The sequence below is a fragment of the Cydia strobilella genome, chromosome 11 (assembly GCF_947568885.1).
Source record: "Cydia strobilella chromosome 11, ilCydStro3.1, whole genome shotgun sequence".
Classification (NCBI taxonomy): Eukaryota; Metazoa; Arthropoda; class Insecta; order Lepidoptera; family Tortricidae; genus Cydia; species Cydia strobilella.
In genome coordinates this window covers 6844186-6865994 of record NC_086051.1, presented here as the reverse complement: position 1 = coordinate 6865994, position 21809 = coordinate 6844186, and the positions used below count along the sequence as shown (strand labels likewise).

At 37.9% G+C, this 21809-nt stretch overlaps 1 protein-coding gene and 1 long non-coding RNA gene across 2 annotated transcripts; both read right to left on the bottom strand.

The window, feature by feature from the left end:
* Window positions 1-3040: 3040 nt before the first annotated feature.
* LOC134745240 (uncharacterized) lies at window positions 3041-5163 on the bottom strand. Its single transcript, XR_010128146.1, has 3 exons — window positions 4990-5163; window positions 3786-4205; window positions 3041-3256 (listed from the first exon to the last, which is right to left on the bottom strand). It is a non-coding gene; the product is annotated as an uncharacterized LOC134745240 (long non-coding RNA).
* Window positions 5164-6569: 1406 nt separating this feature from the next.
* On the bottom strand, window positions 6570-21058 carry LOC134745457 (WW domain-binding protein 2). Its single transcript, XM_063679502.1, has 7 exons — window positions 20866-21058; window positions 20096-20270; window positions 19310-19469; window positions 18674-18804; window positions 17666-17858; window positions 9892-9971; window positions 6570-7379 (listed from the first exon to the last, which is right to left on the bottom strand). Exons 1-7 carry the CDS (start codon window positions 20919-20921, stop codon window positions 7332-7334), a joined length of 843 nt encoding a protein of 280 aa, XP_063535572.1. The 5' UTR covers window positions 20922-21058; the 3' UTR covers window positions 6570-7331.
* Window positions 21059-21809: the final 751 nt, after the last annotated feature.

Here is a 21809-nt window from a genome sequence, read left to right as displayed (position 1 = left end):
TTATAGGGGGACGGGTAGTCTATGTCGCGGCGAGATACTCTCGCGCCAATCATGTGCTAGCCCGGCTGAAATAAAACTATGAAAACGGATTATATCGCGTATATTGAATTTATAATAATCCCGACGTTTCGAACCCTTTACAGCGTTCGTGGTCAACGGGTGACTGAGGAAAAATTACAAAGTGCAAAAATACCCACATACTAAAAATAATGAACAATCATAGACTATAAACTTTAAGGCTGGTTGTACATCATGCAAAATCGGTTCATAAGGCTATAGCGGAAGCCGCTCGACCCCAATTTCAAAGGAATACCGCAAATCGATGTACAGGTTAGCCGTTTGGCACACACATACTAAAGGCCAAAACAAAATTTTTGACCCGCAGTTCCTAAAAAAATTTCGCTGCGGGGGAGTCAGTGGTAAAACATTATTTTCCCCTCACTAGCTCGGAAAGCCGTCTTTTATCCTTTAAAACAAGCGGGGAAAAACGCATTTTATCCACTAGTGGGGAAAGTAATTTGACCTTGGATGGAGCGTGTTTAAGTAGCTTTTGACAGATAACAAAACGTAAAACGCTCATAATAATGGTTCGTTCCATATTAATTATCATTAAATAAATGGTTTGAGAATTTAATAAAAAATACCAAATGTAGCTTTATTTAATGATTTTAAGTCATAAACCTTAAATTCCATAAGAAACATTTGTTTTTTTTTTAATGATGTTGAATGTAATTCTGAACGCACAAGTTGAGTCGATGCAATTTCAAAACGCATCGTCAGAAATGTCAACATTGTCAACAAAAAATTTCTCACCGATTCCGACACGTAAAAATACACAACTTTCAGTTTTCTGTTATAATATCATATTATCGTTAAAAAAAAATAGTTATTCCAGTAATGAAGATGATCTAACGCCTGTGAATATTGCACTTTCCTCGCTATAGTGAGGGGAAAAGTTTTGTGTTACACACGGGTGCAAATGTATTTTACTTCTCGTGTGTTGAAACACTCGCTACGCTCATGTTTCAGTTCCACACTCGCGGGTAAAATACAACTTTGCACCCTTTTTTTCAAAACCTATCGAGTGTGGTATCATACGAAAGGGCTTTTTGAGGCGATTCTAAAAATATATCACATCATTACATTTCGGGGTTTTTTTTTAAATTAAAACAAAAAGAATTTTCGAAACATACCAAGTTTGGGCTCCTCCAGACACGATATGGCTGATTTATTTTTTGTACATTATACCACAAATGATACGTGATATCCTCATGTCTTACCCCAAGAAAGCAATTTTGAAAATAATATCATTAGCAATTTTTTATTAATTTTTCAATTTTACAAAGTGACACAGTTCTACTTCAATACCTATTTCACGAGACTTATGGAACTATACTGCAGATACGGTACATATTAATCATAAAATGATACGTAATATCCATATATCCAACGGGAAATACCTCTTTAACCCTTTAACTGCGCCTTTTCATCAGTTGGTATAATTTGTTTAGTTATTGACACAAAATATCAAGGTTGTATCCTCCAGCTACGATATACCTTACTGATTTTTTTGTACAATATACCACAAATGATACGTAATATCTTGATATCGAACCCCAAGAAAGCAATTTTGAAAATAATATCATTGACAATTTTTTTTTAATTTTTCAATTTTGCAAAGTGACACAGTATTACTTCAATACCTAAGTATATCCTCTATATAATGTTAAAAAATAATTAACCAGACATATCCAAAAATAAGAAAAGTACATCAAGTTTAATAACAGTATAATTTTCTGATACATTAAAATGCTGCGCCCGCTGGTCTCCCCCCTATGACTGAACTTTGGTATAAGTACGTGCTTTTGCGTGAGTGACAGTCTTAAGGCAGCTGGCTTCCGAAAATATGTGGACTACCTATATATTTACTTGCATGCTCCTTTGTACAAAGCTGTCACTAAGGGCGATTAAGTACGTAAGTAGGTACTCAGGTAGGTCAATAACAAATAACCTCTCAATACATTCACTCAAACTCACCCATAATATGTTTTCGTTATTAATCATATGGAGGATTCTTCTTGACTCATAATATTAAGCGTTGTGAAATCCCATTTTGGAGGTTTAGTGAATCTTTTTTTGTAATGTTTTTACGTTTGACTGAATGATTTTGTAATCTTCTATTTTCAATAACACTGACGCTTGTCATTCATTTTTCTTTTTTCTAGCAGTTTTCATAGGGCCAGTACAAACAATCCCAAAGAGTTGTTTATTGACCGGCACCGACTTCAAACAGCTGCTAGCGCATTATGATGGGGGTAATATTTTATTTATCTTATCCTTTTTGAAGTCGGGTTTTCTTTTTAGGCTTCCGTACCAAAAGGAAAAAACGGAACCCTTATAATTATGATCAGTTTGTTGTGGGTCCGTTCATCTGTCTGTCAACACCCTTTATTTCGGGAACGCGTGGAGGTATGGAGTTGAAATTAAAACCATATACTCAGGTCAACAGCCCCTTGAAGCTGTGAAAAATCACACTTCTAAGTTAACGTAAAAAAATATACGGTCGTTTATGCCGCAAAAATAGTATTTTCTGCAAAACATAATAAGGGTTCTTAAAATTCAAGGGCCGAAGTTACAAAACGAAACGAAGTGCGAGTCGGAGTCGCCCACCGAGGGTTCCGTATCTACAATTTTATTTTTTATTTTTTACAAATTTATAGTTCTCAGATTGTTCCCTGTATGGAAGGTAGAGGTATCTTCTGGTATATACTTATAATAATACATATAGGTATATGCATAAGTAGGTGTATGATAATAAATAAAATTATGATATTGGATATTGTATTGTAATCTGCAGTTTCACATCTTGCACAAGATTTTATTATATAGTTAAAAGTGAAGTTAATATTAATATAGGTACTTATATAAGTGTGTCAAAATGCGAGTGTATGTTGTATGTTGAATAAAAGATTTTAAAAACAAATTTAACACGTAAAGATCATTTTAATAAATTTACTGTAACTAAGAGAAATAAAATGGATAATTGAGAACAATATAGGCAGATGCGTCGGCTTCAACTGGCTACTGGACACGGTTTATGGACGTTAGAGTATTGTGCAATAGCGACTGCAGTAGGTCCCGCAGCACGGACAGCAGCACTCGTCGCAGCACTCCTGGCAGTTCTGGCGGCAGGCAAGGCTGCAGCACTTCCCGCAGCAATGCCGGCAGCCCTTCCGCCTGAGCCTGCCCCTGTGCCCTGAAAATGAAAACAAAGACTTCACTCGATGACAGCTAATATTTCGACTATATCTATTATATACAGGTGGCTAAAAAATAAGTGCACTCCCGTTGCCAGGGAGGTCTTCAAGAGATCTTGTGGTGGCGGTGATGGTGCGTTACGACGTTACTTAGTTAGGTAATTAATTTACAATGCTTTGTTTCATCTTCTTGCAGGGCCCGCGACCGCAAGCTCTTACTTTTGTGGGATCAAAAAGACTTCTGGGCTATTCCATTCGGATATTAATGGAATTTAAACAAAAAAATGCCAATTTCGAGTTAGTCTTGCGTTCCAAGGGTTTTGTACCATCACATACATACTTTACATCATACATTATACCTACTTTAAGTTTTGCTCTATTCTATACACCACGATCGAGCTATACCTGTGATTTTATTAATCCGATCCAATAAAAGGTAAATAGAAATGATTCAAACTTCGAACCCTCGCCCGAGCAGATGGTAACAGAATAAAAAAATGACATAATAACGAATTAATGATACACTACCTTTTCCAGCACAACATTCATTTTCAGCCCGCGGTGTTCCCTTTGATCTTTGGTATTTCAAATATCTATGCGTTCCGTGCAGCCTATCGTACTTTCTTAATCTTCTCTCCTTAGACTTTCTCTTAAGGTATTTTTCAATCTGGGCAGTGTTTCGAGGAGATGAAGTGTTAATGCTTCTGCCTGAACCGCCATCTGAATACTTTTTACAATAGCCACATGAGCTCAAGGACCTTGTAGCCATGATGGAGACTGCACTTTGGCAAGGCCTTATGCCCAATTTGGTGGTCCTCGCTAGACATTGTTCTGGTCGGGAGCACGGAGGTACTGAGGGATGGCAGCGTAAGGGTTGCCCCTTCGTGCATGATGCACTCGGAGTGCAAGGTGGGTGAATTGCAGGTGCCATTTTACGTGTCGGTTTCTCTGAAAATAGCGTTATTATTTATAAGAAGAATCTAGCGTAATGTCTGGACTCTAGACAACAGTTGATCTTCCAGCTAAAGACCAAATATACCTGCTGAACATACCTAGCTTTCCGTCTCTCTCGTGGTGCTCTAATTCCACAATTTCCAGAAGTTATGTTTGTGTATCAAAGGTGTCGGTGACACTCCAGCCTAATTTTCTCTGATAGGTATATAAAATAACCGGCCAAGTGCGAGTCGGACTCGCGCACCGAGGGTTCCGTACTTTTTAGTATTTGTTGTTATAGCGGCAACAGAAATACATCATCTGTGAAAATTTCAACTGTCTAGCTATCACGGTTCATGAGATACAGCCTGGCGACAGACAGACGGACAGCGGAGTCTTAGTAATAGGGTCCCGTTTTTACCCTTTGGGTACGGAACCCTAAAAATATGGGTTCCTTTTGTACCTTTATGGTACGGAACCCTAAAAATGGCCTTGGCCTAACCGGATGTTCAGTTTTAAAATTTAGGCTGGGCTTAGGCAGCGTACACCGGCAACCGAGATGCAAATAAATATTTCCTTCGCTTCTCTTTTTCTAAGGTTTCCTGGCATAATCACCAGCATACATATCGAAACGCTCTGAACACAATCTGAATACGACTTTATTCTCAAGGCGTTAAAGAACATGTTCAGATATTTTTAAGCTCTGACGCAAGCAGAGGAATGACTTTTGGAGGGTTGTGGATAGCGACAGTACAAAGGAGTCTGCAGAGATATATAAGTGACTAAACCTTGAACTCACCTATTGCATTCTTCTATCGGAAATAATGCGCCGCACCATGATTGATAAAGATATGAACTACTTAAATACGATGAATAATTTCCTACGCTTTACATTTTGTCGTTCTGATCAACGGTGTTGTTAGTTTTCTGGGTGACATAATTTTGATCTTCTGTTTTTAATACGTGACATTTGTCATTTATGATTTTTTGTCTATTATGGTAGGTAAAGAGAATTTGCATGTCAGAATTATTGACGATGGACGATGGGCAACTTAGTTCCAGAATAAACAGGAATAAAAGGCAAGATAAACCATTTCTAGGGTTCCGTAGTCAACTGTTAGGAATGATACAATTTTGTCATTTCCGTCTGTCCCGTCCGTAGGTATTCCTACCGTACCTACACTTTTCCATTTTAACCCCTTTGTGTGAGGTCTGTGAACGCTTTAGAAAATAATCGCCCGAAAAGCTAAAAACATGGCTCTGTGATTCTTACCATGACGATATAGTAAAAACTAAAAAAGGATAGGTATGTACTTTTTTCAGTCGAAAGAATTCTTCAATATAATTATAAAAAAGTAGTTGATAAGTTATGCAGCCATTGCAGATATTTAAATACGTATTCAATTTTAGGGTTCCGTACCCTAAAGGTAAAAACGGGACCCTATTACTGAGACTCCAGTCCTCTGTCCGTCTGCCTGTCACCGGGCTGTATCTCATCAACCGTGATAGCTAGCATAGCTGGGCACCGTTAATCAAATATTTAACTTCGTTAATCGCTAATCCGTTAATAGAAAAGTTAACTTCGTTAAACGTTACATTTCGGACGAGTTAACGGAAGTTAACGTTAATCGTTAATATGACGTCGCGGGCAGAAGCTAGTTTCGCAATGTCTGCGCTATGGTACCCTAACTTTCTTTCATGGTCATGAAATAACAAAACATAAAACGTTAAAGCAAATTGTTTTATTTTTATTAACACTATAGATACATTAGATACACAATGGAAACAACAATTAAAGCTTGATATTCAAATATAACTTTTTTAATTTGTAATATTACTTATATCATTTAATAGAACCAGAAGATTATGAATATTGTTCAATGGTAAGTTCTGTACAGGCACATTCAAAATTAAAAAAAAAAAGACTTGTTTAACGTAAAATAACTATAATATTTTTATATTTTATCTGTGCTACATATTTTTCTACAACAATCAGTCATACACGAATGTCGAATACTTTGTATAATATTTCGTTTACAATTATTTGAAACGAGTAGATACAATCGCGATTTGTATCCCGTTTATTGAGAACTTAGTTCTCAGAACTAAGAACGGCACAAATAGTGCTTTCTTCTCACAATCAAAGCCAAACGGGAGGTGTAACGATTATAAGGAATGTAACGTTCGTAAAATTTTTTTTATTACACTGATTTCTTTTCAACCCGTAAGTTGGTAAGAACTAAGACCAGTATAACTAGAAGGGCTAAAAATATGTGGCAAATACACAGAAGGGGCTGCGACGATTTTATCTAATTGCAATAAGACTAATAATTTTCTTTAATATATGACATCTATTACAGTTTGCAATAAGACTACTTATTGTCATAGCACGATCATAACATCGGGCACGTTATTCCGTACGCGGACGCTAAAGAAATAAGAATGTGTTGAGTTGAAAAGTTTGGTAATTGGTATCGAATATCTTTAGGTACTTACGTCAAGGTGCATTCAGACCTAGCATAATATCTACCGCTCGCGTGCATTAAGAAATACTGACTACGCTACGCTGGATTTTGACGCACCTTCAGTGTACCGGGTTGAAAAGAGATCAGTGGTTCGGGGTGCTCGTTTTCAAAATACCACAAAGTTCATAATGAATACTACCTAATACAAGGATCTTGAACAATCAAGTTTATCAAACTAAACACCATTTCTGACAAAGGTTTGCTGTCAACAATTTGTGATGTCCAAACACGCTTTCAGATTTCAGCTATCATTTTGTCACGGTGATTGTCATATTTAAAAGTAAAGCAACAAAGCTTCGTAATTTTTTTAAATGTTTTCGACGTTTGTTTGATTAATAACTAACTAGACGAAGGTTCCAAATATGTAGTTTAAAAGAAAGAATAGACCTAAACAAAAAAGTCGGTCGATGTAACTATCCGTTTAAGATTTAATTATAAATGCATGTTGAAGAAAGATGTCAGTGGTGTTTTAAAATTGTGGTATTTAGAAAATAGTCGGCACTCTGGGGGTGGGGGGTGGGTTACAGTATGGTCTCCGTACTGCAGCAGGGCTCGGGTAGCGGCGCGGCGCCGACGGGCAGCGGCGCCTGCCCGAGGTGGAAGTGCGGACAGTGCCTTAGTTTTCTTTCTTCGACGTAGATTCTTGATAGCTCGGGGGCTGATCCTGTAACATATTTGTATTTTGTTATTCGATTTTGCCGGCGGTTATGATGTGACGTTAAGAGTGTAGTACTCATAGGTACGCTAGAGTCTCACTCCAAATCAAACGATATTATGTTACTAAACCAATCGGTCAATCAATTTTGTATAGTCAATCAGTTGATTGGACATCGACTTTGAACATGTAATCGATTATTACGATAATAAACATTCGGCGATATTACGAAATTAGACATTTTGGTCATTTTTGCATGCAATTAAATGACAACAGTAGGTATTACTTCGAATAACTTACATTAAGTTGATCTATGATGTTAATTTATTTTGCTTTTGGTTTATCTGTGCTCTGCAGACGAGACCCTTTTATACCTGGTGCTTATAAAATCATCAAAATATTACCGAACCTTAGTTTCACAAATAACTTTCGAAACTTTTCAAAACAACGTTGTTATTTTGTCAACTTAAAAACTCTTCGCAATGTCTCGGCATTAGGTGAAAAACAATAATTGAATTGAATTGAATTGAGAGAAATTCTCGAGACACTGGAGAATTTTATTCCAATGCATGACGATGAAGCGAGAAGGCGGGCAATGTAATCATAATCATTTATTTCGTGAATGCACACAAAACATTACACGTCAGAAACAGGAAAATACATTTTCTATATTAACATAAATAATAATAAAGATTATTTTTTTAATAAATTTTTTTTTTTATTTTTTTTTTTAATAAATTAAATAATCCAATGTAACTCCGTAACCGATCAAAGTAGGTATCTACACCGTTCTTTACTTTTCTTATTCCGTCTAAAGAAGTAAGGACTTTGATTGGTTAGCTTTTAAAGCCCAGTAAGTTCGTGTTCTCTCACTCTGACTGAGGGTATGCGTAAGCGAAATGGAAGTGCGTGCCCGGCTGCGCGGGAGCGCGGATAATGTTTGTTTATTGTAATTTTTTGTACGTGAATATAAAATAAAAAAACCGGCCAAGTGCGAGTCGGACTCGCGCACCGAGGGTTCCGTACTTTTTAGTATTTGTTGTTATAGCGGCAACAGAAATACATCACCTGTGAAAATTTCAACTGTCTAACTATCACGGATCATGAGATACAGCCTGGTGATAGACAGACAGACGGACAGCGGAGTCTTAGTAATAGGGTCCCGTCTTTACCCTTTAGGTACGGAACCCTAAAAAGTAATCGCTGAGTTCCCTCAAGCATGTGATATTGCCGATTTTTAGAAGCAATTTTCATATTTTTAGCTTTTGTGCATAATTTGTTATAATTTTTTAAAGTGCATTAGACCATTTAGACCTATGTTCGTGTTTTTTTTGATCGAGCAAAAGTCAAAAACTCAGGATTCAAATCGCTGAAGTCCCTCGAGAAGGGCCTTAAGATTGCTAATTACTTTTATGGCAGCCGTACTGTGATCCAAAATAGCGCTACGACTTTAAAAACCGTTTTCTGTACCTTCTGCACCTTAAGGTCGGACAAGCCGAAAAGTATAAACTGAAATTTGATAATAACAGAACTGCTCTTTATAGACTCCGAGTACTCTGAGCATGCTAACTTTGTACAAACTTGGCAGTAAGTGACGTAGCTCTTCTTAGGGCCAGTTGCACCAACCACAGTTTGTTAACTGTGGTCTAACCACAGTCTGTTGACTGATCAACGTCACGCAGCAGAGAACTATGAAACTTCCCATACAATAAAATTTAGCGAACGCTAAAACGGTGACAGACGGTTTGGTGCAACCCGACCTCAGTCGTGCGCTCTTGGCAGTGGTCGTGGTCATGTCCAGGTTGAGTCTTTCGCCTCCAATTCCCTGGTGATGCGACGCCATGTAGCTCTATGTTTGGAGGAGTGAGAATTCTCGTTTATGCTGCAGTGTGTAACAGACTTGATGAGGTCTGTCCATCGCGTTGGAGAGCGCCCACGAGATCTTTTGCCCTCGACTTTCCCTTGCACCACCAGTCGTTCCATAGAGTTCTCATTTCGGGAGATGTGCCCGAAGAACATGAGGATTCGTATTTGCACAGTCGACGATAATCTCTCTTTAATATTAAGTTCTTTCAGGATCGAAACGTTAGTTCGGTACGCAGTCCATGGGAGTCTGAGCATGCGTCTCCAGTGCGCATTTCCAGTGCGTCGATTTTGTGAAGGTCTTTTCAGGGTATTGACGTAGCACTTGGCATAAAAACTGCGTTGTCTCACTCTATTTCTTTTTTATTTCAGGATTGTCTTGGTGTTGTTTTCCAAGACCTAGGGATCAGAACTCCACAATGAAACAGCGTAACGAGTTCGAAACGGACGAAGTCGAAGGTCGAGGCCATGTCGAAATATATTATTATCAATAAATAAAATATATGTATTACTACTATATTCTAATCTAGATAATACTTGGAGAGATAATACGTTCTGTAATGCGAAATGATTGAATGAGTCAACTATGACACAGTGGATATACGTTCTGTAATGTGAAATGATTGAATGAGTCAACTATGACACAGTGGATACTTACATACGGCGGCGGTACGTAGGCTGTTTGGGGCCTGTTAGGGTCATAGTAGGCGCTTCGGGCCGCCTCGGCCGCTTTGGCATCTGCAAATGATAACCAAACTACTGCAACATACAACTATGTATACACTAACTGTATAATTAATATAATTATAAAAGTAACTCTTAACTGATCATTGGTAGACCTTAAGTTATAGCAGTAAAAAAAAAAAAAAAATTTTTTTAAAATTTAAACTGTTTATTTTTATTAAAAAAAAACACATGTAATATTTAACTTAACTACTAATCTTAAATTAAAAAGATTTTTTGAGTTAAGGAGTCTTATCTTATATTCAATATTTATACATATAATTTTTTTCTAGGTACATAGGTCATATATTAAATTAAGCGATTTCGGTAGACTGGCCTCTTATTTTAATTAAGTATTTTTTAATAATATTTCTTGCTTGTTTACTCGTTCGTCCTTCTATAAGTGTTAATAATTCCTCTGAAAATCTATTCAAGGTACTCGGTAAGATGTACTTCCACACTCTTTGCCCGTATACATTGTTTGTTTTTTCAACTTCAAATGTCGGAAGGTTCGCTAGGTTACGTAATCGCGCGGGTCGTGTTTTTTTCCTTAATTCTGTTATATGGTTATAGTATTGGGTTATAATGGCTAAATCAACCTTTTCAAACACCGTTAGCACTTTGCAGTATTTGAATAGATTTTCATAGTTATTTTTGAATTTATATTTGATTTTTGTATGTACAATCGTTTTAAGTAGACGTATTTGTAAGTTATAAATGTCGTTTAGATATGTTTTGTATGTTCTTCCATAACTTTCTAAACCGTAACTTATGAGAGAATCGGCCATTGACATGTACAAAAGTCTTAATGTAGTGTAGGGAACTTTGTTTTTAAGTATAAATAGTTTTGACAGAATAGCTCTAAGTTTGTTACAAACATGATTAACATGTGGATTCCAGTTGAATTTCTGGTCTATTTTTAGTCCAAGGTAGGTGTGTTCCTGTACAATCTCCAGGTGAGCACAGTTACAGGCCGCACGGGGCATGTGCATACATTTATGTTCGTGGGCCACGATTTTTGGCGTTATGGTTACATTTTTATAAGGTGAGTGTATATACATAAGTTTCGTTTTAGAGTAATTTAGCGATAAACCTAGATCGTGGGCCCATTTGCACAGTGCATCAAAGTCATTTTGCATCATGTCCCGTGCAGTCTCCAAGTCCTCGTGGGCTACAATTATACATGTGTCGTCTGCGAACTGATATACGGATCCATGTTGGAATATATGATACATATCATTAACGTATAATAAATATTCCGTCGGAGCTAAAATTGAGCCTTGTGCGGTGCCGCATAAGGTCGGAATTAGGTCGCTTTGTTCGCCTGCGATGCTAACCGCGTTGTGTCTGTTACTATGATAATTTTTTATGAGATCCAGCATGGGTCCTTGTATACCATTTTGTTTTAGTTTTTCATAAAGTGTACTGTGACATAAAGTGTCAAATGCCTTAGAAAAGTCGATCATTATGGCGAGTACATGGTGTTTTTTATCTAGGTAGTCATTGATTTCATCAGTGAATAAGGACAGAAGTTGCGACGTACTTTTATTCCGCTGGAAACCAAATTGCTTTTCGTGTATTATGCCGTTACTTGATAGGAATGTACTTATCGAGTTACCTAGGTATTTTTCTATAATTTTATCTATGACCGATAAAATTGTTATCGGCCTATAATTATTAGTATCTGTGTAACTACCTTTTTTATGTATGGGTCTTACAATTCCCACTTTTAACTTATCAGGATATGTAGTTTTTTCTATGCATAAATTCATTAAGTGAGTCAGAACAGGCGTAATTTGTCCGGAGATGTACTTTATGTCTTTAGCTCTGATCTTATCATATCCTGGGCTTTTTTTGTCATCCATTTGTAATATGATTTTATGTAAAATTTCTTCATTGATTTTTTTTAATCGCATTGACACCAATGGAGAATTTATATAATTTTTCTCATCAAGTAACGGCGTATTACAGTTTATTTTAATGTTGTTGACATTACTATCGAAGTCGATAGCAAATTTGTTACATAATTGTGTTGCTCTTAATCTAAAGGACTTAAGTATCACATCATCGATAGCTTTAACAATTCTACCAGTCAATCTGTTTATTATTCCCCACATTTTTTTTGGATTTTTAAAGTTATTACATATTTCCTTCTTTATACAATTATTTTTGGCGTTACATATCACTCTATTCGTCCTGTTTCTATATTTTTTATATACTAACTCATTTTGTTTATTTGTAGTGTCCTTTAAATATATTTTTAACAGTTCTTTCTTTTTATCACACATGCTCAATAATTTATCAGTCATCCAGCTACTTTGTTGTCTTTTATTAACATGTATTTTTGTCTTATAGGTACAGTTTTTATAAATTGTCTGGAATTTGCCAATAATGTAATCAATTATTTCATTCGGGTCGCTACAATGAAATGCCGGGCTCCAATCTATTTGACTTAATTCTAGTTTAAGTTTTTCATTATTTAACTTGTTTACAGTTTTATTGTTAATTACTCTGGCCTCGCTGATAAGAGCGAGTCCTATTATGTAATGGTCGGCCGGCGCTTCTCGAACAACAGCTGAGCGCGCAGAATACCTAAATGCACCTCGCTTGCATGCGTCACGAATGAACAAATGATCAATACATGATTTGGATGTTCCATTTATGTTCGACTCGACTCTCGTAAACTGTGAAATACAACAATCAAATCCCAGTTCATTTAAGCTGTTTATGTACGACTTTACAGTAGTGTCTGTGCACGAAATGTCAATGTTCATATCACCTATCAGTATACAGTCCGATTGACTAGGATACTTTGATAGCAAATGCGACAATTCACTAATAAAAGCAGACTTACTTAGATTCGGCGGTCTATAAATTGAACACAAGTTGATTTTATTGCCCTGAAATATTTCCACTTCGCCATATAAACACTCGAAGAACATTGTCTTTACGGGGATCTTGATGAAAGAAATACTTTTATGCGCGTAGATAATAATGCCGCCTCCTTTTCGTTGTGTTCGCAGCTCTGTGTACATAACATAGTCGTCAATCGTAAACAAACTTGCAGTTGTTTCTGTGATGTTAGCTTCCGTTAATATTATTAAATGTATTAATCTTGGACTACTGGCGGCGATGTACTCTAGTTGAGAGTGGTTTTTAATTGTTGATCTTATGTTGACGTGCAATAAAATCAGTTTATTTTGCGCGTCTGATATGTTTTGCATAAAATCTGACCATGAGTCGTGGGATGTTTCTACTTTATTTAGGTCAACTGTATGCATTTTACGCACATTAATTAAATTTTGACAGGTTGACTTAAAAGGTTGGATAAGTACGAGATAATAATAGTAGTAGGCACTTCGGTACGTACCTATGTTTTTTGCAATTCCTTACCCACTCGCTCGACGTCTTTTTCATTTTTGATGTAGTATATTTTATTGTCACCGTCTTTTTTGCGCACCATTACCTGTCCGTGTTTGTACCATACATATTGGCAAAGCGATTTATCCCTTAGGTTTGTTTTAGCTTTCCACAGTAGATAGGACGTTGTGGGTGTGAGTGACTCTCGTAGATAAACCTTCCTGTCTTCTTCACCGCCGATATCCTGTGCAGTTAGTCTGGCTGATTTCGCAGCGTCGAACCAGTGGTCGCGTCTCCCCTCGCGCAGGGTGACCGTTATGGGCGAGTCCACTCTGGCGCGCTCGGCTTGCGCGGATCCGGGACGAGTCGGTTTCTTTTTCCTATATGTTCTAACAATATCGTTAGGGTCTTGGTTTAAAAGCTGGCATAGTGATGTCGCGACTTTCTTAACATCTTCATTTTCTTTTTCCGCTACCCCACATATTTCAATGTCATTGTACACCTGTGCTTGCTCACTTTTGTGAATTTTTTGTTCCAGAACTTCATTTTTCAGCATTAAGTTTTTACACGTATTGGCTACATCTTTACATTGATTTTCCATTAATTTAAATTTTGTCTCATAATCTTTCATTTGAATTTCAAAATCATCAATTTTGTCGGAATAAAAGTCGAGGGTACGTTTAAGTTCTGCTTGTATGATGTCTTTAACGGTTTGGCGCAACTGGCGTATTTCTTGTCGCATTTCTAGTAATACTTTATCTGGTTCGTTGTTTGTTGTTGTTTCGGCCTCAGACTCTTCAGTAAGGTTTATCTTTGTCAGTTAACGATGTGGAGGATGGTATGTATATACTTTTGGTGCCGTAACTAAAATGCTCTACAGAAAGTATGATTACATAATACTCCTAATAATAGTATGAAGTTAAAAATTAATGAGCCCTGGAGGGAAAGTGCCTCAGACCTTTAAGAGCCCTTATTCCCTGGAGCGTTCATCGATTTCACGAAATAACACTCAATAGATGGCGTTGACGCGCGGTACGCGAGCGCCGGCAACTATAACGCGTTTTGAACGCAGAGAAGAATAATCTTGATCTTTGTCGATTTCAATAGCAAGTAACATTATTTTTATTGTTATAGCCAGTAGTAATTTCAATTTATTATGTTAAGAACATAATATATACATACTTGTACCCAGAGATGACCAGGGTGCCTAGCCAAGATGCCAACCGTTTAGGTACTTATAGTTTACATTAAAACCAAATCTGCAGCTGGCCTCTGAAAAGGGTAATAGAAACGCAATCCGTATGTCTTTCATTTTCCAAATGACCAGGGTGCCTAGCCAAGATGCCAACCGTTTATGGCGTAGCAAACGAAACGTAACTGTCTCTGTCGCACTAATATTGAAGAGTGATAGAGAGAGATTACGCTATTGTTCGCTTCGGAACGAACGACTGGAATCTTGGCTAGGCACTCGGGTTTAGTACCTACAGTTTACGTTAAAACCAAATCTGTAGGTGGCCACTGAAATGGGTAATAGAACCGCGTTCCGCATGTGTTTTGCTTTCCAGATAATCAGAGTACCTAGCCAAGATGCCAGTCGTTCGTTCCGTAGCGAACGATAGGGTAATTTCTCTCTATCACTCTTCCATATTAGTGCGACAGAGACGGTTGCGTTTCGTTCGCTATGGAGCGTAAACGGTTGGCATCTTGGCTAGGCACCCTGGTCATCTGCAAAGCGAAACACATACGGAACGCATTTCTATTATCCATTACAGTGGCCAGCTATAGATTTGGTTTTAATGTAAACTATAGGTACCTAAACCTGGGTGCCTAGCCAAAATGCCAGTCGTTCGTTCCGCAGCGAACGATAGGGTAATCTCTCTCTATCACTCTTCCATATTAGTGCGACAGAGACGGTTGCGTTTCGTTCGCTACGGAGCGTAAACAGTTGGCATCTTGGTTAGGCACCCTGGTCATCTGCAAAGCGTAACACATACGGAACGCGTTTCTATTACCCATTACAGTGGCCAGCTATAGATTTGGTTTTAATGTAAACTATAGGTACCTAAACCTGGGTGCCTAGCCAAGATGCCAGTCGTTCGTTCCGCAGCGAACGATAGGGTAATCGCTCTCTATCACTCTTCCATATTAGTGCGACAGAGACGGTTGCGTTTCGTTCGCTACGGAGCGTAAACAGTTGGCATCTTGGCTAGGCACCTTGGTCATCTGGAAAGGGAAAGACATACGGAACCCGTTTCTACTACCCATTCAGAGGCCAGCTACAGATTTGGTTTTAATGTAAACTATAGGTACCTAAACGGTTGGCATCTTGGCTAGGCACCCTGGTTATCTAGAAAGCGAAAGATACAAGGAACGCGTTTCTACGACCCATTTTAGAGGCCAGCTACAGATTTGGTTTTAATGTAAACTATATTCTAGGTACCTAAACGGTTGGCATATTGGCTAGGCACCTTGGTCATCTGGAAAGGGAAAGACATACGGAACCCGTTTCTACTACCCATCCAGAGGCCAGCTACAGATTTTGTTTTAATGTAAACTATAGGTACCTAAACGGTTGGCATCTTGGCTAGGCACCTTAGTCATCTGGAAAGGGAAAGACATACGGAACCCGTTTCTACTACCCATCCAGAGGCCAGCTACAGATTTGGTTTTAATGTAAACTATAGGTACCTAAACGGTTGGCATCTTGGCTAGGCACCCTGGTCATCTAGAAAGCGAAAGATACAAGGAACGCGTTTCTACTACCCATTTTAGAGACCAGCTACAGATTTGGTTTTAATGTAAATTATATTCTAGGTACCTAAACGGTTGGCATCTTGGCTAGGCACCTTGGTCATCTGGAAAGGGAAAGACATACGGAACCCGTTTCTACTACCCATTCAGAGGCCAGCTACAGATTTGGTTTTAATGTAAACTATAGGTACCTAAACTGTTGGCATCTTGGCTAGGCACCCTGAACAGACCCGATCACCTAGGCGAAAAAATTTAATATTTGTGCTATAAAATGTACCTATGATTACATTGATCACCTAAGGATCAAGATCTTCTAATCGCAGTATACACCACTTCTCGGAACTAGCTCGTTGATTACGAACGAAACATCCCTGACGATCGAGCGCAGGTCCGTCCCCTAAGCGCGCCCGGCGGAGACTGAGCGCGCAGTGTCGGTGCAGCGTGATTTATACGTCTTTTAAAAATATTTAAATTTACGGTAAAATAGGTCCTATAGTTATGATTATTTTTTTATGGGTTCACATAAAGTTAGAGTTTGCTATAATATTATTTTGAGGGCAAAATATAAGTACAATTTGCGATAAAAAAATATAATGCGACCCTGTTTTCACCGAAAAAATGAAGAAAACTCGGAAGGTTATTTATCAATTTTTTTTAATGAATCTTTGATTTTCAATCATTTTAGCCCCTCGTACAAGATATGGTGAATTGAATTGTAATCATTCATGTACCAAATGATTTTTGTTTACTGCAAAATTGGCAACCGAAATGACACCTTTCACTGCAAATTTTGAAAAATACTCCCAGGAAAACTCATTTATTTTAGGTTTAAAAAGAGAAAATGCAAACTTTAATTATTTCAGCCGCTAGTTTAGGAAATGATTATTTAAGAACGTTAACAGTTTTTGAATAAATACTAATAGTTACGTCGTAATGTTGAATGAAAAAGGAAGCATTTTGCAAAATACGCTCGTTTGTAGGAATAAGGCCTCTTAAGACAGCTTATTTTACTTAAATGAAACATTCTTTTATTAAAAAAAAATAAACAAAGCTGCATTCATAGTTTTTTTTTTGAATTCGCATGCCTGGGATTCGAACCAACTAAAAAATTAAAATAAAACTTGCTATTTGATTCACTAGTCAATACAGTTCATGTTAATGTTAAAATTTCTTCAAGAAACATTATTAGGTCTTACACTCGTCTGTCGTACAAAATATCCATAAAATCGCATAATTAATATTTTTGAATTTTTAGTTCGATTCCCGGACAAATTTAAAAAATCTTTGAAAGCAGTTTTATTTCTTTTTAAAAATAAAATAATGTCCCCTTTAAGTAAAATGAGCTAACACTTTACCTCCAGGGCCCATTAATTTTTTCCACACTGTATATTACTTTTCGAACCATTTGCTACGCTCGTGGTTCAATTTTGGAATCTTTCACTTGTTCGGGTATCAATATTAGCACGAGCGGTTAAACAACAACTTTGCCCCCTTGTAAAAATAAATAACTATAGGTATGATTGCTCACCGAGAACAGGTCTCCAACTCTCCACCAATTATAAACACAATTGACAAAATGAAACAGGAATGTCTCTCACCATTGGGCGACATGCCGTTGGTCTGCGGCGGCGCGAACCCGCCGGGGTAGCCGGGCGGGGCGGGGGCGGAGGCGGCGGCGGCGCCCGACAGCCCGCCCGCGCCGGCCGGGTAGCCCGCGCCCGCCACGCCGGGGTACGGCGGCGGGCTGTTGGACACGAACACGGAGTTTGGTGGCGGCTGGTCGGGGAACGCCTGCGAATTATTCGATTGTGTTAGTTAGTAGTTACGCGCTCTTCACATTGGATGCGGATGTGCGAGCGGGACATTGCTTAGCGCTGTCTCGCTTACTTATCTACCGGAGCGGCGTACGGACCCGCACCGCACCGCACCAGTATGATAACACTTGATAATAGCACTAGTAATCATAATCGTCTAATCATCGTCGAAAAAATATAAGTAAATATACAAACAGCAGGGACCAGGTAGGCTATGCCCGCACTTTGACTCTGAAATACACGAAAATCAAGATTCAGTATCATCGTCAGTCCTGCCTTGACTTAGTGAAGATTTCTGATTATATTTTTAATCCTTAATAAAAATAGAATTGATTGGCAAACATTGTTTTTATTTGATAACTGCACATTAAAAAAAAAACGAATAATGTTGCTATTCTTCTGCGCTGATGGCCTAGCGGTAAGAGCGTGTAACTTACAATCCGGAGGTCGCAGGTTCAAACCCCGGCTCGTACCAATGAGTTTTTTGTAACTTATGTACGAAATATCATTTGATATTTACCAGTCGCTTTTCGGTGAAGGAAAACATCGTGAGGAAACCGGACTTAATCCCAATAAGGCCCAGTTTACCCTCTTGTAAACTACAGTCGCTTTCGTAAAAACTAGTGCCCACGCCAATTCCTAGGATTAGTTGCCAAGCGGACCCCAGGCTCCCATGAGCCGTGGCAAAAATGCCGAGAAAAACGCAAGGAAGATGATTGTTCCTAGAAGAAATACAATTAAAGTAGTATTCCTGAAAGGCCCCAAGACATTCACCTTATACACTATACTTACAGTGTAGGGCGGCACCCATCCGTAGTAGCCCTGCGGCGGCGGCGCATAGGCCGGCGGCGGGGCGGCGTACCAGGGGCCGGTCGGCGGCGTGTACGGCGGCGGCGCAGCGCCCGGCGTGCCGTGCCGGGATGCTACAAACATACAAATGTTCTTCAAACAAGCTGAAAATCGGCGTCGTTGACTGTGCCATAATTCTAAAGGTTGATTTAATGAATTTCAATGATTGAATGTAGTAAAATGTTCTAGGAGTGCCTGGAAGTTCAATCAGGCAAAGCAAAAGTTTAAATCGCTTTTTTCGAGAAACACCTTTCAATAACTGAAAAAAATTATAAAGCGTGAAATTTAATCTAACGATAATAAATCCATTTATTTCTAACAATATTAATTACAATTAAATATTTTATAATTATAGTATATCTCTCAGTTCGTTATGCCGTAAGGCACAGGCCTCCTCCATCGGGCTCTGTGCAGCAACCCTCATCCAGTATCTTATTATACCTACAGTTATATTTATGATAAACATAGTCTGAGTGTCATTTATCAGTGCATGACAAAACCAAGATAACATAACAATGAATACTATGAGCTAAATGTAAATAAAACTACATTTGTTTGTTACCTCAGTAGGAATCTTACCAAGATGTGCGGCTTTCAGCATGGCCTGGCCGAACTCGATGGCTCCACCAGACTTGAACACCAGTTTAAATTTCACTTCTCCAATGAAGTTGCCATTGGGCTGGGCCCGCACCTTGCCCTTGATGAAGTTTGCGGAGAACATGGGCTGCTCCACATTGACCTGCAAAGTAATTAACTTACAACATGTATCTTTACAATTTTCAATAACCAACACTGTTTTAATATTATGTTACTTTAAAATCATATCAGCAAAGCCTAGTGAATCAATTATAGTGACTGGTTATGGCATAATTTCGGCTGATTTATGTCGCAAATAAGTGGTGTATACAAAGTATACATGCATCTTTGTTCCATGTCACAACCACACATAACATTAGATAACTCATTCAATTGTATACTTCCTTGTCACAAATAAAGTAATTGTACTTTATATGTGACAAGGAAGTATACAATTGTATGAGTATCCAAATGTAAATTAGAATAAGTAATGCTATATACATCATAATTACTAAGAGTTTTGTCCCACAACTCATTACAACTGTCTGTAACATTAGAAACATAGTTCTATTACAACTTAATTATTCAATAATAATTAAGTTGTAATAGAACTAAGTTTCTAAGTAATGCTATATACATCATAATTACCAAGAGTTTTGTCCCACAACTCATTACAACTGTCTGTAACATTAGAAACATAGTTCTATTACAACTTAATTATTATTGAATAGCATTACTTATTCTAATTTACATTTTGATAAAATATATAAGTACATAAGTAGGCCTTACATCTTGCAGAGCAATGAAGGGAAAGCTGAATGACCTCAGACTGTCGGTGACATTCTTGGAGTTGTAGATCATGCGGTGTGTAGTTAGGTACATGCGCCCGTTCTTGCTCCCCTTGAACTCGGGGGTGTCATTGCCGTAGAAATCGACCATGACATTGTCGGAGAACAGGATGATGCTAAAATTATTCATTATCAGTAAACAGCATTAATAATGGGATATTTGATTAGTGCATGAACTAAATTTACAAACTTAATTGTAGATATAAATAAAGGTATTAATTAGGTGATGACAGGCTAAATAACTGTTTGGGAACCTGAATAATCAGATTTTGCATGAATAAAATTTACGTATAAATCAAACATTACTAAAGTAACAATCTTAAAGCTCCCTACAAGATATAAGTTTGTTAGTTCCATCAGAGTGGAAAATAGAAGTGAAGCAAGGGCTTCGACTGCTTGCAGATTCTACAACCTCCTTCTTCTTTCCCTTTAGTTTATTCCTACCACTGCTTTGCAGCCGGAATTATGAAAAGAATCACCAATAGGAATGTACTAGGATTCCCATAAACGTTGCGTCACAATAACATCATGATTATAAAAAGTTCAAGCTGTGCCAGAAAAACATCTGCTCCGTCCGTACAGTCCTTCCTTATCAATACACAATCTATTTTATCTCCAATTCAGACAGAACGCATAGAAAGTTCTACTTCTGTTTATCAATGCACAAACGTATTATAATCACTAATCAGCTATGAATGTAATGTGACTCACGCTTCCCCTGCATGTATCAGGACGCCATGATCGGCGTGGGCCGTGTTAAGGGACATTTTGAGCACTACTTGATTACAATTTTGAACAAATAAAACTTTACAAACAGCAATTCAAATCAAAACTGCGTAGGAAAATAGCGATCGAATATTTCAAGAACGTTCGTCACCGCTTTTTCTGTTCTGTTGTGCTGAGTTTGACATTTTTGACAATGACATATCACATCTGTCTTTGTATTTTTGATAGTTGCAATTTCGTTAGATTTAGCGCTGTTTTAACAGTAACTCAAACCGCCCAGTTTCAGACTATTTAAGACATTACCTACCATTTACCTAGCATTACATAGATGCGGCCTACCGCTTGCGCCCGTAAGGGATAGACATAGATGACGTCATAAACGTGGGGATACCATATTGGTAAAAGTTACCCCAATATTTGATATCACGTTGGGGCGATTACCCTGGAGGCAAAGTTTGACGGTGTTAAGATTGTTGAATAAAATGTCAATGGGCCGTTCTTTTTAGGCGTATGAACAATGAAATACCTCCTATAATTCGCGCAGGTGGTACAAAACTAAACATGTTTAGTAAATAAAACGTAAAATGGCCCCGACGGAAGATCAGCGCTAGCCCAGCCAGGCTAGCACCATGCTGAGTCGGGACCATTTCGTGGCTTATATTATTTATGTTGTGTTTCCTATGTACTTTTTTGCCACGAATAAACGCTATCTATCTAAAATAAAATGTATTATGAGTTTTAATTTTATGAAATCACAAATCACAATTACATTATTCACACCAATTAATGTACACCACATTTAAAATTCACAACATTTGTTTATTTTATTTTTTTGAATTAGAAATACGAAAAAACTTCGAGGTCAAAATTACCCATAAAATTATGATATTTTCATCTGGTATCCCTAACCAGGGACCGGCCCGCTATCC

Bases quoted from the DNA above. Each gene is read 5' to 3' on its own strand.
- LOC134745457 (XM_063679502.1), bottom strand. From the start codon at position 20,921: ATGTCCCTTAACACGGCCCACGCCGATCATGGCGTCCTGATACATGCA. The intron at 20,271-20,865 runs GTGAGTCACATT...GAATAATTTTAG, and splicing joins CTGATACATGCAGGGGAAGC to CATCATCCTGTTCTCCGACA. The intron at 17,859-18,673 runs GTAAGTATAGTG...AATAATTCGCAG, and splicing joins GATGGGTGCCGCCCTACACT to GCGTTCCCCGACCAGCCGCC.